At 46.3% G+C, this 17,182-nt stretch overlaps 1 protein-coding gene across 1 annotated transcript in view; it reads right to left on the bottom strand.

Moving 5' to 3' along the window:
- Positions 1-786: 786 nt before the first annotated feature.
- LOC307148877 (cilia- and flagella- associated protein 210-like) overlaps positions 787-17,182 on the bottom strand; it is a 27,242-nt gene continuing 10,846 nt past the window's right edge. The window contains exons 5-9 of the mRNA XM_079854785.1: positions 3,431-3,587; positions 3,204-3,343; positions 1,557-1,761; positions 1,195-1,359; positions 787-1,116 (exon numbers count right to left, since the gene is read on the bottom strand). Of these exons, the coding sequence (XP_079710911.1) occupies positions 898-1,116; positions 1,195-1,359; positions 1,557-1,761; positions 3,204-3,343; positions 3,431-3,587 (886 nt within the window). The 3' untranslated portion in view covers positions 787-897. The remainder of the gene's footprint in view (positions 1,117-1,194; positions 1,360-1,556; positions 1,762-3,203; positions 3,344-3,430; positions 3,588-17,182) is intronic.

Here is a 17,182-nt window from a genome sequence, read left to right as displayed (position 1 = left end):
AGAAAACATCCCCCACACCATTACACCACCACCACCAGCCTGCACAGTGGTAACAAGGCATGATGGATCCATGTTCTCATTCTGTTTACGCCAAATTCTGACTCTACCATCTGAATGTCTCAACAGAAATCGAGACTCATCAGACCAGGCAACATTTTTCCAGTCTTCAACTGTCCAATTTTGGTGAGCTCGTGCAAATTGTAGCCTCTTTTTCCTATTTGTAGTGGAGATGAGTGGTACCCGGTGGGGTCTTCTGCTGTTGTAGCCCATCCGCCTCAAGGTTGTGCGTGTTGTGGCTTCACAAATGCTTTGCTGCATACCTCGGTTGTAACGAGTGGTTATTTCAGTCAAAGTTGCTCTTCTATCAGCTTGAATCAGTCGGCCCATTCTCCTCTGACCTCTAGCATCAACAAGGCATTTTCGCCCACAGGACTGCCGCATACTGGATGTTTTTCCCTTTTCACACCATTCTTTGTAAACCCTAGAAATGGTTGTACGTGAAAATCCCAGTGACTGAGCAAATTGTGAAATACTCAGACCGGCCCGTCTGGCACCAACAACCATGCCACGCTCAAAATTGCTTAAATCATCTTTCTTTCCCATTCTGACATTCAGTTTGGAGTTCAGGAGATTGTCTTGACCAGGACCACACCCCTAAATGCATTGAAGCAACTGCCATGTGATTGGTTTATTAGATAATTGCATTAATGAGAAATTGAACAGGTGTTCCTAATAATCCTTATTAGTGAGTGTATATTAAAATCACCAACAATTATGACTTTATCTGCAGCCAGAACTAACTCTGATAGAAAGTCAGCAAATTCTTTGATAAGCAGAGAATCGAAAATAGCCTTACCTTGAGTCAAATAGTAAAGTGAACAACAAGAGAACTGGATATTAAGAAAAAACCACTTGCGCGCTCTCGCCGTATCCACGGACTGCCCGCTGGTCCTTCAGGAGAGGGTAGACGTCTCTCCCTGCCTTCTCCGCGGCTTCGATGACTTGTTGGGCGTATTTCTGGAACTGGTTTTCCTCCTCAACAAAGAGAGCGATGTTCTTCGCCACCAAGTCTTTCTGTTCTTTTCTCATACGGAGATTCCTTGCATGTTTTTCAGCCTTTACAAAACCAGTGTTGCATTAGAGGGAAATTATGAGTTAAATGCATAAAATAAAACATATTAAAATAATACCCACCATTTGTTGTAGGTAGAGGTCTTGGAGTGCTTTTCCTTCTTCTTTAGCTTTTTGAGCTTTAAGTTGTTGCTTTTCCCAGAAGAGTTGATCTGCTTCCTTCAGTGCATTCAGCGTCTCCAGAGATTTCTGTTTTTCTTCCTCTGCCTTTCGTTCCAGCTCTTGCCTCTGATATAGCGTTGAGAAAAATGTTTAATTCAATAAATGCATTTCAAATTATATATATATACAGTGTGATGCTCTGTATCACTGTGGTAAACTGAAGCCATAAGCCCCGCGCAGCCGTGTGTTACAGTGGAGCGGCTGAGGGGAGCGCAGATTTAAACATGTTTACCTGTATAACCCATCAGGAATAGGTCATGTACCTTGGACTCTCTGTGTGCAGCGATAGACTCCAGCATGGCTGCATGTTTCTCTTCTTTCTCACTTTGCACTCGGGCCCGTTTGGCCTCACGTTCAGCGAATGCTTTCGCGATGGTCTCTTCCACGTTCTTCCTCAGAAGATCAATTTCTTCATGCTTCTGCATGCCTAACTTCTGTATAACAGTCTCTCTGGGTCTTTGACGCTCTCTAAAGCAAACATAAAGACAAATACAAGCCCAGTTCTGAGACAAAGCAAGCAGTGGAAAGAAGTATACTTTCTCTCCAGGCTTCCCACACTGATTTCAATAACCTTCCCAGTTAGATGTGATTCATGAATGAGCAAGTTGTAAGAATGTGGATGTCAAATAGTTTGTCAGGTAACAATCTTTTGAATTAGTTTATTTTGAATTTAGGTTTTTATACTAATTTATTTACATTTGCATAAATGTTCCCAAAAGACCTTTCACAGACAAATTAAAGAGTGGAACTGGTTTGCAAGCAAGTTTGAATTTGAAACAAACACTCAGAAAGAGCAGAGCAGATTTTTGTTTTGTAATCATACATTTGAATTGCTCTAAACGTGAAACATTTGATCATTCATACACAACTTAAAATTACCATGTAATCTCAACTTCAGTATTTTTAGTAGTGGAAACTTGGCTAGATTTAACCAGCTAATTCAATAAGTGCTACCTTGCTAATTGGTGACACGATGCTTTGACAGCATCAGCATATCATAATACTTGCGGAATGAGCACAGCAACTTAGAACATTTAACACACACTGTTCTCAAACCAAGCTCATGCTCCACTCGTCTCCAGCCATGATGGTGACTCAAAAAACCCAACATAACAGAAACTCTTCTAAACTAGCATAACAAAACATTAAACACTACTAAATCTCCCACAAAATATCCCAGCCTAGTTTCAGTTAAATTTAAGTTTGTCAAAATTAAAAGAAACAAGTTCATAGAACTCAAAACACTGAACAATTCAACTTACTTGAAATGTGTCAGTTTTGTGAACTCAAAAGAAAAAAGAAAGTTTTAAATACTCATAAAATTGTAAGTATCTTTTGTTAATTTGATGGAACTAATTTGTATAATTTGGGTTGGCCCTACTCAAAACAATGAATTATTTTCAGCGTTAGGGTTTACAGTGTTATGAAGCTAAAAATAAAAAATAAAAATATTAGAAAAAAAATAACATTTCAATTTGTAAGTTGAAGTACTAAAATTGCTAAAACTAAAACAGAAATAAATATAAAATAAAGCTCAAAATAAAAAATAAAATAAAAAAACGAATAAAAAAAATGACAAAAGCATATAAAACTTAAACTGAAAAAATAAAAGGTAATTCAAAACATTGCTAAATACTGTATTCACAGTTTTAAAGTAACAAAAATGCCTAAAATGTGCCCAAAGTTATTTTATCTGTTGTCTAGCATTTAATATATCAAGTTTAGTCTGGGTTGGAAGTGTTTAACACTAATAATCAGCATGCTGTGTGTTTTATACGTGTTAGCCCTCATACATGTAAGAACACGCTCCTGAAATGTAGGAAGCAAAATAAAGAAGTTGATTTCTGGCACTAATGAGAATCCTGTAATCTCCACCACAGGACGCATTTCCATCGTCTGATGTAGAATACCTGAGTATTCCCTCCTGCTTCTCCTTCCACTCTCTCTTCTGCTCCTGTTTCTGGCTGGCGATCTGCTTTCTCTTCTCCTCCTCTTCCTCCTGCCTCCGAGCCTCTGCTGCTCTCTTCAGCTCTCTCTCGGTCAGAAGCTCCTGATGGAAGACAGAAGAAGGGATTTCAGAACCGCATCTGGTCCAGTCTGCTTTCACAGTGTGGATGTTGTCCAACAACCGCCTTACCTGAAAAGCTTTCGTGGATCTCCTCTTCTCTTCTTGTTTCTTGTGCTCTTTCATGGCCTGTTCCCTCAGATCAAGATCTCTGAGTCGCTCCAGTTTTTCAGCCTCCCTCCTGATCTCCTGCCTCTTCTGCTCTCTCTTCATCTCATGATCCTGACACCTAATAAAGCGGGAGACGTCAGACACCTTGTGCTTTAAGGGAATTCCCAGCTGACAGGGAATGTTCTCAAAGTTACGAACAAACGTTCTTCTAGTTACATTAATAGAATGTTCGTTCAAAGTTATCTGGCCTTTAATCATGTCCTCAAAACATTCACACAAAAACATTATTTATACATCATCCGTGGTGTGTTTTTTTCTTTAATGAATTGTTTTAGTTGGACAATCGTCTAACATTTCTTGAATGTTACTAATTATTTCAGTGCGTTCAGAGAACATTCACCAGCAGTGTTCGGGGTATCGCATTACTTTATCAGATTACTGTTTTCAAGTGAAGAGTTACTTTACAGTTACATTAAACTCAATTGGAGTTAGACAACACGTGTCAGGACCTACTCATCGTCGTAATCATACTCTAGATCTAATATTATCACACGGAATAGATGTTGATGCCGTTGAAATTCTGCAGCAGAGCGATGACATCTCAGATCATTATCTAGTCTCGTGTAATTTGCACTTAGCCAAGGCTGCAAAGCCGACTCCGTGTTTCAAATATGTGAGACCTATCACTTCTGCCACTAAAGATTGCTTTATTAATAATCTTCCTGATCAGTTTCATCATCTCAGCATCCCAGATAGCTTAGAAGAACTCGATATTACAACAGAAACGTTTAACTCTCTCTTTTCCAGCACTTTAGACACAGTTGCTCCGTTGCGCTTAAAGAAGATTAAAGAAAATAGTCCAACGCCGTGGTACAACGAGCACACTCGGGCCCTTAAGAGAGCAGCCAGAGAGATGGAGCGCAACTGGAAGAAAACAAAACTAGAGGTATTTCGCATTTCATGGAAGGAGAGCTCGATTGCTTACAGAGAGGCTTTAAAAGCTGCTAGATCTGCTTATTTTACAACCCTATTAGAAGAAAATAAACATAATCCTAGGTATTTATTTGAAACGGTGGCTAAACTAACGAAAAATAAAGCTTCAAACACAGAAGTTTCCAAGCAGCACAGCAGTAATGACTTTATGAACTTCTTCACTTATAAGATTGATAATATCAGGGAGATTATTATAACTATGCAGCCGTCTACTACACTATCGCATCAGGCAGTGCATTGTACTCTCCCTGAGGAAAAATTTGATTCATTCGTTGCTATAGGAGAGGAAGAATTTACTAAACTCGTTAAATCATCTAAATCTACAACATGTATGTTAGACCCTATACCGACTAAGCTACTGAAAGAAATACTCCCAGAGGTCATAGATCCTCTTCTTAATATCATTAATTCATCTTTGTCTCTAGGATACGTACCAAAAAACTTTAAGCTGGCTATGATTAAACCGCTTGTTAAAAAAACGCAACTTGATCCTACAGAATTAGTCAATTACAGGCCGATCTCGAATCTACCTTTTCTGTCAAAGACACTAGAAAAGGCGGTATCCTCACAACTGTGTTCCTTTCTAGAAAGAAATTATATCTGTGAGGATTTCCAGTCAGGATTTAGACCGTACCATAGTACCGAGACAGCTCTCGTTAGAGTCACAAATGATTTGCTCTTATCATCCGATCGTGGTTGTGTCTCTCTATTAGTGTTACTCGATCTTAGTGCTGCATTTGACACTATTGACCACAACATTCTTTTAAATAGATTAGAACATTATGTTGGCATTAGTGGAATTGCATTAGCATGGTTTAAATCATACTTATCTGACCGTTATCAGTTTGTAGCAGTAAATGATGAGATGTCTCATCGATCACAAGTTCAGTATGGCGTACCACAAGGCTCAGTACTAGGACCGCTGCTGTTCACTCTGTACATGCTACCCTCACACACACACACACACACACACACACACACACACACACACACTCTGTACATGCTACCCTTAGGAGATATCATTAGGAAACATGGAATTAGCTTCCACTGTTATGCCGATGATACTCAGCTCTATATTTCTTCAAAACCTAACGAAACTTACCAATTCACAAAATTAACGGAATGCATAGATGATATAAAAAATTGGATGACTCGTAATTTCCTACTTCTAAATTCTGAAAAAACAGAGATTCTAATTATTGGACAAAAAACTTCCTCACGTAATAACCTAGAATACAGTCTAACACTTGATGGCTGCTCTGTTAAGTCTTCGTCGTCGGTTAGGAACCTGGGTGTGCTCTTTGATACCAATCTTTCATTTGAAAGTCACGTGTCTAGTGTCTGTAAAACTGCATTTTTCCATCTTAAAAATATATCTAAATTACGCCATATGCTCTCATTGACAAATGCGGAACAATTAGTTCATGCGTTCATGACCTCAAGGCTAGATTACTGTAATGCTCTACTGGGTGGTTGCCCTGCACGCTTAATAAACAAACTACAGCTGGTCCAAAACGCAGCAGCTCGAGTTCTTACCAGAACCAGGAAGTATGACCATATTAGCCCGGTTCTGTCAAAACTGCATTGGCTCCCTATTAAACATCGCATACATTTTTAAATATTGCTGATCACTTACAATGCACTAAATGGTTTAGCTCCGCAGTGCTTGAGCGAGCTCTTAACGCATTATACTCCTTCACGTCTATTGCGATCTCAAAATTCCGGCCAGTTAATAATACCTAGAATATCAAAATCGACTGCTGGCGGTAGATCCTTTTCCTATTTAGCACCAAAACTTTGGAACAGTCTTCCTAACATTGTCCGGGAAGCAGACACACTCTGTCAGTTCAAAGCCAGATTAAAGACACATCTCTTTGACCTAGCATTCACATAATACATTATAGACTTCTATAATTCAATGTTAGGCTGCATAGATTAGGTCAGCCGGAACCGGGAACACTTCCCATAAATCCTGATGTACTCGTTACATCATGAGAAGAATGGCATCTACGCTAATTTTAGTGTCTGTGTTTATCCCGAGGTTTTCCCGCAGCCTGCCGGATCCAGGCCGTATCCAGATCTGATGAAGGACCTTCGCCTGGACCCGATGACAACGCAGTGCTGAAGTGCCAACTAGTCTCTCCCTATGGAGGATCCCTCTACCACTCTACAGATAAAGCGTTGTCGGGAAAATTCGTTTCGCGTTCCTACCCCAAAGCAACAAAATAAAATTAAAATTCTTTATCAAAATTTATAAGGTAACACCAGTACTTTGTTTAGGCTTGGCTTGTATGGAATTACAAACCTGCGCACATATATTCAAACGCACATAACTATAGAACCAATTCTAAATGCGCATGTGAACGCCATCAGCGTTTCTCACAGGTTCACGTTTAAAGTCTGTGTAGAGGGAATGGTGTCGTCTTAGCGGCCCCTAATTTAATAACAAATGATCGTTGCGACGGAAGCAAATCAATCAAAAAGCAGAGGCGTTAGTGTGTGAACATGAGGGTTATTGCATCTCACTATGGCAGCACAGCTGAAGTGTGTGTTTGAGCTTCTCGTGTCTATGGCAGCACAGCTGAAGTGTGTGTTTGAGCTCCTCGTGTCTATGGCAGCACAGCTGAAGTGTGTGTTAGAGCTTCTCGTGTCTATGGCAGCACAGCTGAAGTGTGTGTTTGAGCTTCTCGTGTCTATGGCAGCACAGCTGAAGTGTGTGTTTGAGCTTCTCGTGTCTATGGCAGCACAGCTGAAGTGTGTGTTTGGGCTTCTCGTGTCTATGGCAGCACAGCTGAAGTGTGTGTTTGGGCTTCTCGTGTCTATGGCAGCACAGCTGAAGTGTGTGTTAGAGCTTCTCGTGTCTATGGCAGCACAGCTGAAGTGTGTGTTTGAGCTTCTCGTGTCTATGGCAGCACAGCTGAAGTGTGTGTTAGAGCTTCTCGTGTCTATGGCAGCACAGCTGAAGTGTGTGTTTGGGCTTCTCGTGTCTATGGCAGCACAGCTGAAGTGTGTGTTAGAGCTTCTCGTGTCTATGGCAGCACAGCTGAAGTGTGTGTTTGAGCTTCTCGTGTCTATGGCAGCACAGCTGAAGTGTGTGTTAGAGCTTCTCGTGTCTATGGCAGCACAGCTGAAGTGTGTGTTTGGGCTTCTCGTGTCTATGGCAGCACAGCTGAAGTGTGTGTTTGGGCTTCTCGTGTCTATGGCAGCACAGCTGAAGTGTGTGTTAGAGCTTCTCGTGTCTATGGCAGCACAGCTGAAGTGTGTGTTTGAGCTTCTCGTGTCTATGGCAGCACAGCTGAAGTGTGTGTTTGAGCTTCTCGTGTCTATGGCAGCACAGCTGAAGTGTGTGTTAGAGCTTCTCGTGTCTATGGCAGCACAGCTGAAGTGTGTGTTTGGGCTTCTCGTGTCTATGGCAGCACAGCTGAAGTGTGTGTTAGAGCTTCTCGTGTCTATGGCAGCACAGCTGAAGTGTGTGTTAGAGCTTCTCGTGTCTATGGCAGCACAGCTGAAGTGTGTGTTTGAGCTCCTCGTGTCTATGGCAGCACAGCTGAAGTGTGTGTTTGAGCTTCTCGTGTCTATGGCAGCACAGCTGAAGTGTGTGTTTGGGCTTCTCGTGTCTATGGCAGCACAGCTGAAGTGTGTGTTTGGGCTTCTCGTGTCTATGGCAGCACAGCTGAAGTGTGTGTTTGAGCTTCTCGTGTCTATGGCAGCACAGCTGAAGTGTGTGTTTGAGCTTCTCGTGTCTATGGCAGCACAGCTGAAGTGTGTGTTTGAGCTCCTCGTGTCTATGGCAGCACAGCTGAAGTGTGTGTTTGGGCTTCTCGTGTCTATGGCAGCACAGCTGAAGTGTGTGTTTGAGCTTCTCGTGTCTATGGCAGCACAGCTGAAGTGTGTGTTTGGGCTTCTCGTGTCTATGGCAGCACAGCTGAAGTGTGTGTTTGAGCTTCTCGTGTCTATGGCAGCACAGCTGAAGTGTGTGTTTGGGCTTCTCGTGTCTATGGCAGCACAGCTGAAGTGTGTGTTTGAGCTCCTCGTGTCTATGGCAGCACAGCTGAAGTGTGTGTTAGAGCTTCTCGTGTCTATGGCAGCACAGCTGAAGTGTGTGTTTGGGTTTCTCGTGTCTATGGCAGCACAGCTGAAGTGTGTGTGTGAGCTCCTCGTGTCTATGGCAGCACAGCTGAAGTGTGTGTTTGGGCTTCTCGTGTCTATGGCAGCACAGCTGAAGTGTGTGTTTGAGCTTCTCGTGTCTATGGCAGCACAGCTGAAGTGTGTGTTAGAGCTTCTCGTGTCTATGGCAGCACAGCTGAAGTGTGTGTTTGAGCTCCTCGTGTCTATGGCAGCACAGCTGAAGTGTGTGTTTGAGCTCCTCGTGTCTATGGCAGCACAGCTGAAGTGTGTGTTAGAGCTTCTCGTGTCTATGGCAGCACAGCTGAAGTGTGTGTTTGAGCTTCTCGTGTCTATGGCAGCACAGCTGAAGTGTGTGTTTGAGCTCCTCGTGTCTATGGCAGCACAGCTGAAGTGTGTGTTAGAGCTTCTCGTGTCTATGGCAGCACAGCTGAAGTGTGTGTTTGAGCTTCTCGTGTCTATGGCAGCACAGCTGAAGTGTGTGTTTGGGCTTCTCGTGTCTATGGCAGCACAGCAGAAGTGTGTGTTAGAGCTTCTCGTGTCTATGGCAGCACAGCTGAAGTGTGTGTTTGAGCTCCTCGTGTCTATGGCAGCACAGCTGAAGTGTGTGTTAGAGCTTCTCGTGTCTATGGCAGCACAGCTGAAGTGTGTGTTTGAGCTTCTCGTGTCTATGGCAGCACAGCTGAAGTGTGTGTTTGAGCTCCTCGTGTCTATGGCAGCACAGCTGAAGTGTGTGTTAGAGCTTCTCGTGTCTATGGCAGCACAGCTGAAGTGTGTGTTTGAGCTTCTCGTGTCTATGGCAGCACAGCTGAAGTGTGTGTTTGGGCTTCTCGTGTCTATGGCAGCACAGCTGAAGTGTGTGTTTGGGCTTCTCGTGTCTATGGCAGCACAGCTGAAGTGTGTGTTTGGGCTTCTCGTGTCTATGGCAGCACAGCTGAAGTGTGTGTTTGAGCTTCTCGTGTCTATGGCAGCACAGCTGAAGTGTGTGTTTGGGCTTCTCGTGTCTATGGCAGCACAGCTGAAGTGTGTGTTTGAGCTTCTCGTGTCTATGGCAGCACAGCTGAAGTGTGTGTTTGGGCTTCTCGTGTCTATGGCAGCACAGCTGAAGTGTGTGTTTGGGCTTCTCGTGTCTATGGCAGCACAGCTGAAGTGTGTGTTTGAGCTTCTCGTGTCTATGGCAGCACAGCTGAAGTGTGTGTTTGAGCTCCTCGTGTCTATGTGTGTGTGTTTGAGCTTCTCGTGTCTATGGCAGCGCAGCTGAAGTGTGTGTTAGAGCTTCTCGTGTCTATGGCAGCACAGCTGAAGTGTGTGTTTGAGCTTCTCGTGTCTATGGCAGCACAGCTGAAGTGTGTGTTTGAGCTTCTCGTGTCTATGGCAGCACAGCTGAAGTGTGTGTTTGAGCTTCTCGTGTCTATGGCAGCACAGCTGAAGTGTGTGTTTGAGCTTCTCGTGTCTATGGCAGCACAGCTGAAGTGTGTGTTTGGGCTTCTCGTGTCTATGGCAGCACAGCTGAAGTGTGTGTTTGAGCTTCTCGTGTCTATGGCAGCACAGCTGAAGTGTGTGTTTGGGCTTCTCGTGTCTATTGGCAGCGCAGCTGAAGTGTGTGTTTGGGCTTCTCGTGTCTATGGCAGCACAGCTGAAGTGTGTGTTTGAGCTTCTCGTGTCTATGGCAGCACAGCTGAAGTGTGTGTTTGAGCTTCTCGTGTCTATGGCAGCACAGCTGAAGTGTGTGTTTGAGCTTCTCGTGTCTATGGCAGCACAGCTGAAGTGTGTGTTTGGGCTTCTCGTGTCTATGGCAGCACAGCTGAAGTGTGTGTTTGAGCTTCTCGTGTCTATGGCAGCACAGCTGAAGTGTGTGTTTGAGCTTCTCGTGTCTATGGCAGCACAGCTGAAGTGTGTGTTTGGGCTTCTCGTGTCTATGGCAGCACAGCTGAAGTGTGTGTTTGAGCTTCTCGTGTCTATGGCAGCACAGCTGAAGTGTGTGTTTGAGCTTCTCGTGTCTATGGCAGCACAGCTGAAGTGTGTGTTTGGGCTTCTCGTGTCTATGGCAGCACAGCTGAAGTGTGTGTTTGGGCTTCTCGTGTCTATGGCAGCACAGCTGAAGTGTGTGTTTGGGCTTCTCGTGTCTATGGCAGCACAGCTGAAGTGTGTGTTTGAGCTTCTCGTGTCTATGGCAGCACAGCTGAAGTGTGTGTTTGAGCTTCTCGTGTCTATGGCAGCACAGCTGAAGTGTGTGTTTGAGCTTCTCGTGTCTATGGCAGCACAGCTGAAGTGTGTGTTTGAGCTTCTCGTGTCTATGGCAGCACAGCTGAAGTGTGTGTTTGAGCTCCTCGTGTCTATGGCAGCACAGCTGAAGTGTGTGTTTGAGCTTCTCGTGTCTATGGCAGCACAGCTGAAGTGTGTGTTTGAGCTTCTCGTGTCTATGGCAGCACAGCTGAAGTGTGTGTTTGAGCTTCTCGTGTCTATGGCAGCACAGCTGAAGTGTGTGTTTGAGCTCCTCGTGTCTATGGCAGCACAGCTGAAGTGTGTGTTTGGGCTTCTCGTGTCTATGGCAGCACAGCTGAAGTGTGTGTTTGGGCTTCTCGTGTCTATGGCAGCACAGCTGAAGTGTGTGTTTGGGCTTCTCGTGTCTATGGCAGCACAGCTGAAGTGTGTGTGTGAGCTTCTCGTGTCTATGGCAGCACAGCTGAAGTGTGTGTTTGAGCTTCTCGTGTCTATGGCAGCACAGCTGAAGTGTGTGTTTGGGCTTCTCGTGTCTATGGCAGCACAGCTGAAGTGTGTGTTTGAGCTTCTCGTGTCTATGGCAGCACAGCTGAAGTGTGTGTTTGGGCTTCTCGTGTCTATGGCAGCACAGCTGAAGTGTGTGTTTGGGCTTCTCGTGTCTATGGCAGCACAGCTGAAGTGTGTGTTTGAGCTTCTCGTGTCTATGGCAGCACAGCTGAAGTGTGTGTTTGAGCTCTCGTGTCTATGGCAGCACAGCTGAAGTGTGTGTTTGAGCTTCTCGTGTCTATGGCAGCGCAGCTGAAGTGTGTGTTTGAGCTTCTCGTGTCTATGGCAGCGCAGCTGAAGTGTGTGTTTGGGCTTCTCGTGTCTATGGCAGCGCAGCTGAAGTGTGTGTTTGAGCTTCTCGTGTCTATGGCAGCGCAGCTGAAGTGTGTGTTTGAGCTTCTCGTGTCTATGGCAGCACAGCTGAAGTGTGTGTTTGAGCTTCTCGTGTCTATGGCAGCACAGCTGAAGTGTGTGTTTGGGCTTCTCGTGTCTATGGCAGCACAGCTGAAGTGTGTGTTTGAGCTTCTCGTGTCTATGGCAGCACAGCTGAAGTGTGTGTTTGAGCTCCTCGTGTCTATGGCAGCACAGCTGAAGTGTGTGTTTGAGCTCCTCGTGTCTATGGCAGCACAGCTGAAGTGTGTGTTTGAGCTTCTCGTGTCTATGGCAGCACAGCTGAAGTGTGTGTTTGGCTTCTCGTGTCTATGGCAGCACAGCTGAAGTGTGTGTTTGAGCTTCTCGTGTCTATGGCAGCACAGCTGAAGTGTGTGTTTGGGCTTCTCGTGTCTATGGCAGCACAGCTGAAGTGTGTGTTTGGGCTTCTCGTGTCTATGGCAGCACAGCTGAAGTGTGTGTTTGAGCTTCTCGTGTCTATGGCAGCGCAGCTGAAGTGTGTGTTTGGGCTTCTCGTGTCTATGGCAGCGCAGCTGAAGTGTGTGTTTGAGCTTCTCGTGTCTATGGCAGCACAGCTGAAGTGTGTGTTTGAGCTCCTCGTGTCTATGGCAGCACAGCTGAAGTGTGTGTTTGAGCTTCTCGTGTCTATGGCAGCACAGCTGAAGTGTGTGTTTGAGCTTCTCGTGTCTATGGCAGCACAGCTGAAGTGTGTGTTTGAGCTTCTCGTGTCTATGGCAGCACAGCTGAAGTGTGTGTTTGAGCTTCTCGTGTCTATGGCAGCACAGCTGAAGTGTGTGTTAGAGCTTCTCGTGTCTATGGCAGCACAGCTGAAGTGTGTGTTTGAGCTCCTCGTGTCTATGGCAGCACAGCTGAAGTGTGTGTTAGAGCTTCTCGTGTCTATGGCAGCACAGCTGAAGTGTGTGTTTGAGCTTCTCGTGTCTATGGCAGCACAGCTGAAGTGTGTGTTTGAGCTCCTCGTGTCTATGGCAGCACAGCTGAAGTGTGTGTTTGAGCTCCTCGTGTCTATGGCAGCACAGCTGAAGTGTGTGTTTGAGCTTCTCGTGTCTATGGCAGCACAGCTGAAGTGTGTGTTTGAGCTCCTCGTGTCTATGGCAGCACAGCTGAAGTGTGTGTTAGAGCTTCTCGTGTCTATGGCAGCACAGCTGAAGTGTGTGTTTGAGCTCCTCGTGTCTATGGCAGCACAGCTGAAGTGTGTGTTTGAGCTCCTCGTGTCTATGGCAGCACAGCTGAAGTGTGTGTTAGAGCTTCTCGTGTCTATGGCAGCACAGCTGAAGTGTGTGTTTGAGCTTCTCGTGTCTATGGCAGCACAGCTGAAGTGTGTGTTTGAGCTCCTCGTGTCTATGGCAGCACAGCTGAAGTGTGTGTTAGAGCTTCTCGTGTCTATGGCAGCACAGCTGAAGTGTGTGTTTGAGCTCCTCGTGTCTATGGCAGCACAGCTGAAGTGTGTGTTTGAGCTCCTCGTGTCTATGGCAGCACAGCTGAAGTGTGTGTTTGAGCTTCTCGTGTCTATGGCAGCACAGCTGAAGTGTGTGTTTGAGCTTCTCGTGTCTATGGCAGCACAGCTGAAGTGTGTGTTTGAGCTCCTCGTGTCTATGGCAGCACAGCTGAAGTGTGTGTTTGAGCTTCTCGTGTCTATGGCAGCACAGCTGAAGTGTGTGTTTGAGCTTCTCGTGTCTATGGCAGCACAGCTGAAGTGTGTGTTTGGGCTTCTCGTGTCTATGGCAGCACAGCTGAAGTGTGTGTTTGAGCTCCTCGTGTCTATGGCAGCACAGCTGAAGTGTGTGTTTGAGCTTCTCGTGTCTATGGCAGCACAGCTGAAGTGTGTGTTTGAGCTTCTCGTGTCTATGGCAGCACAGCTGAAGTGTGTGTTTGAGCTTCTCGTGTCTATGGCAGCACAGCTGAAGTGTGTGTTTGAGCTTCTCGTGTCTATGGCAGCACAGCTGAAGTGTGTGTTTGAGCTTCTCGTGTCTATGGCAGCACAGCTGAAGTGTGTGTTAGAGCTTCTCGTGTCTATGGCAGCACAGCTGAAGTGTGTGTTTGAGCTTCTCGTGTCTATGGCAGCACAGCTGAAGTGTGTGTTTGAGCTTCTCGTGTCTATGGCAGCACAGCTGAAGTGTGTGTTTGAGCTTCTCGTGTCTATGGCAGCACAGCTGAAGTGTGTGTTTGAGCTCCTCGTGTCTATGGCAGCACAGCTGAAGTGTGTGTTTGGGCTTCTCGTGTCTATGGCAGCACAGCTGAAGTGTGTGTTAGAGCTTCTCGTGTCTATGGCAGCACAGCTGAAGTGTGTGTTTGGGCTTCTCGTGTCTATGGCAGCACAGCTGAAGTGTGTGTTTGAGCTCCTCGTGTCTATGGCAGCACAGCTGAAGTGTGTGTTTGAGCTTCTCGTGTCTATGGCAGCACAGCTGAAGTGTGTGTTTGGGCTTCTCGTGTCTATGGCAGCACAGCTGAAGTGTGTGTTAGAGCTTCTCGTGTCTATGGCAGCACAGCTGAAGTGTGTGTTTGAGCTTCTCGTGTCTATGGCAGCACAGCTGAAGTGTGTGTTAGAGCTTCTCGTGTCTATGGCAGCACAGCTGAAGTGTGTGTTTGAGCTTCTCGTGTCTATGGCAGCACAGCTGAAGTGTGTGTTAGAGCTTCTCGTGTCTATGGCAGCACAGCTGAAGTGTGTGTTTGAGCTCCTCGTGTCTATGGCAGCACAGCTGAAGTGTGTGTTTGAGCTTCTCGTGTCTATGGCAGCACAGCTGAAGTGTGTGTTTGAGCTTCTCGTGTCTATGGCAGCACAGCTGAAGTGTGTGTTTGGGCTTCTCGTGTCTATGGCAGCACAGCTGAAGTGTGTGTTAGGAGCTTCTCGTGTCTATGGCAGCACAGCTGAAGTGTGTGTTTGAGCTCCTCGTGTCTATGGCAGCACAGCTGAAGTGTGTGTTAGAGCTTCTCGTGTCTATGGCAGCACAGCTGAAGTGTGTGTTAGAGCTTCTCGTGTCTATGGCAGCACAGCTGAAGTGTGTGTTAGAGCTTCTCGTGTCTATGGCAGCACAGCTGAAGTGTGTGTTTGAGCTCTCGTGTCTATGGCAGCACAGCTGAAGTGTGTGTTAGAGCTTCTCGTGTCTATGGCAGCACAGCTGAAGTGTGTGTTTGAGCTCCTCGTGTCTATGGCAGCACAGCTGAAGTGTGTGTTTGAGCTTCTCGTGTCTATGGCAGCACAGCTGAAGTGTGTGTTTGAGCTTCCTCGTGTCTATGGCAGCACAGCTGAAGTGTGTGTTTGAGCTTCTCGTGTCTATGGCAGCACAGCTGAAGTGTGTGTTTGGGCTTCTCGTGTCTATGGCAGCACAGCTGAAGTGTGTGTTAGAGCTTCTCGTGTCTATGGCAGCACAGCTGAAGTGTGTGTTTGGGCTTCTCGTGTCTATGGCAGCACAGCTGAAGTGTGTGTTAGAGCTTCTCGTGTCTATGGCAGCACAGCTGAAGTGTGTGTTTGAGCTTCTCGTGTCTATGGCAGCACAGCTGAAGTGTGTGTTTGGGCTTCTCGTGTCTATGCAGCACAGCTGAAGTGTGTGTTTGAGCTTCTCGTGTCTATGGCAGCACAGCTGAAGTGTGTGTTTGAGCTTCTCGTGTCTATGGCAGCACAGCTGAAGTGTGTGTTTGAGCTTCTCGTGTCTATGGCAGCACAGCTGAAGTGTGTGTTTGAGCTTCTCGTGTCTATGGCAGCACAGCTGAAGTGTGTGTTTGAGCTTCTCGTGTCTATGGCAGCACAGCTGAAGTGTGTGTTTGAGCTTCTCGTGTCTATGGCAGCACAGCTGAAGTGTGTGTTTGGGCTTCTCGTGTCTATGGCAGCACAGCTGAAGTGTGTGTTTGAGCTTCTCGTGTCTATGGCAGCACAGCTGAAGTGTGTGTTTGAGCTTCTCGTGTCTATGGCAGCACAGCTGAAGTGTGTGTTTGAGCTTCTCGTGTCTATGGCAGCACAGCTGAAGTGTGTGTTTGGGCTTCTCGTGTCTATGGCAGCACAGCTGAAGTGTGTGTTTGAGCTTCTCGTGTCTATGGCAGCACAGCTGAAGTGTGTGTTTGAGCTCCTCGTGTCTATGGCAGCACAGCTGAAGTGTGTGTTTGGGCTTCTCGTGTCTATGGCAGCACAGCTGAAGTGTGTGTTTGAGCTTCTCGTGTCTATGGCAGCACAGCTGAAGTGTGTGTTAGAGCTTCTCGTGTCTATGGCAGCACAGCTGAAGTGTGTGTTTGAGCTCCTCGTGTCTATGGCAGCACAGCTGAAGTGTGTGTTTGAGCTTCTCGTGTCTATGGCAGCACAGCTGAAGTGTGTGTTTGAGCTTCTCGTGTCTATGGCAGCACAGCTGAAGTGTGTGTTTGAGCTTCTCGTGTCTATGGCAGCACAGCTGAAGTGTGTGTTTGAGCTTCTCGTGTCTATGGCAGCACAGCTGAAGTGTGTGTTTGGCTTCTCGTGTCTATGGCAGCGCAGCTGAAGTGTGTGTTTGAGCTTCTCGTGTCTATGGCAGCACAGCTGAAGTGTGTGTTTGAGCTTCCTCGTGTCTATGGCAGCACAGCTGAAGTGTGTGTTTGGGCTTCTCGTGTCTATGGCAGCACAGCTGAAGTGTGTGTTTGGCTTCTCGTGTCTATGGCAGCACAGCTGAAGTGTGTGTTTGAGCTTCTCGTGTCTATGGCAGCACAGCTGAAGTGTGTGTTTGGGCTTCTCGTGTCTATGGCAGCACAGCTGAAGTGTGTGTTTGAGCTCCTCGTGTCTATGGCAGCACAGCTGAAGTGTGTGTTAGAGCTTCTCGTGTCTATGGCAGCACAGCTGAAGTGTGTGTTAGAGCTTCTCGTGTCTATGGCAGCGCAGCTGAAGTGTGTGTTTGGAGCTTCTCGTGTCTATGGCAGCACAGCTGAAGTGTGTGTTAGAGCTTCTCGGTGTCTATGGCAGCACAGCTGAAGTGTGTGTTTGAGCTTCTCGTGTCTATGGCAGCACAGCTGAAGTGTGTGTTTGAGCTTCTCGTGTCTATGGCAGCACAGCTGAAGTGTGTGTTTGGGCTTCTCGTGTCTATGGCAGCACAGCTGAAGTGTGTGTTTGAGCTTCTCGTGTCTATGGCAGCACAGCTGAAGTGTGTGTTTGGGCTTCTCGTGTCTATGGCAGCACAGCTGAAGTGTGTGTTTGAGCTTCTCGTGGTCTATGGCAGCACAGCTGAAGTGTGTGTTAGAGCTTCTCGTGTCTATGGCAGCACAGCTGAAGTGTGTGTTTGAGCTTCCTCGTGTCTATGGCAGCACAGCTGAAGTGTGTGTTTGAGCTTCTCGTGTCTATGGCAGCACAGCTTGAAGTGTGTGTTTGAGCTTCTCGTGTCTATGGCAGCACAGCTGAAGTGTGTGTTTGGGCTTCTCGTGTCTATGGCAGCACAGCTGAAGTGTGTGTTTGAGCTCCTCGTG

This window comes from Squalius cephalus (assembly GCF_949319135.1).
Source record: "Squalius cephalus genome assembly, chromosome: 21".
NCBI lineage: Eukaryota > Metazoa > Chordata > Actinopteri > Cypriniformes > Leuciscidae > Squalius > Squalius cephalus.
Note: the sequence above shows the minus strand (reverse complement) of the source record. Positions and strands in the feature narration are given on the sequence as shown.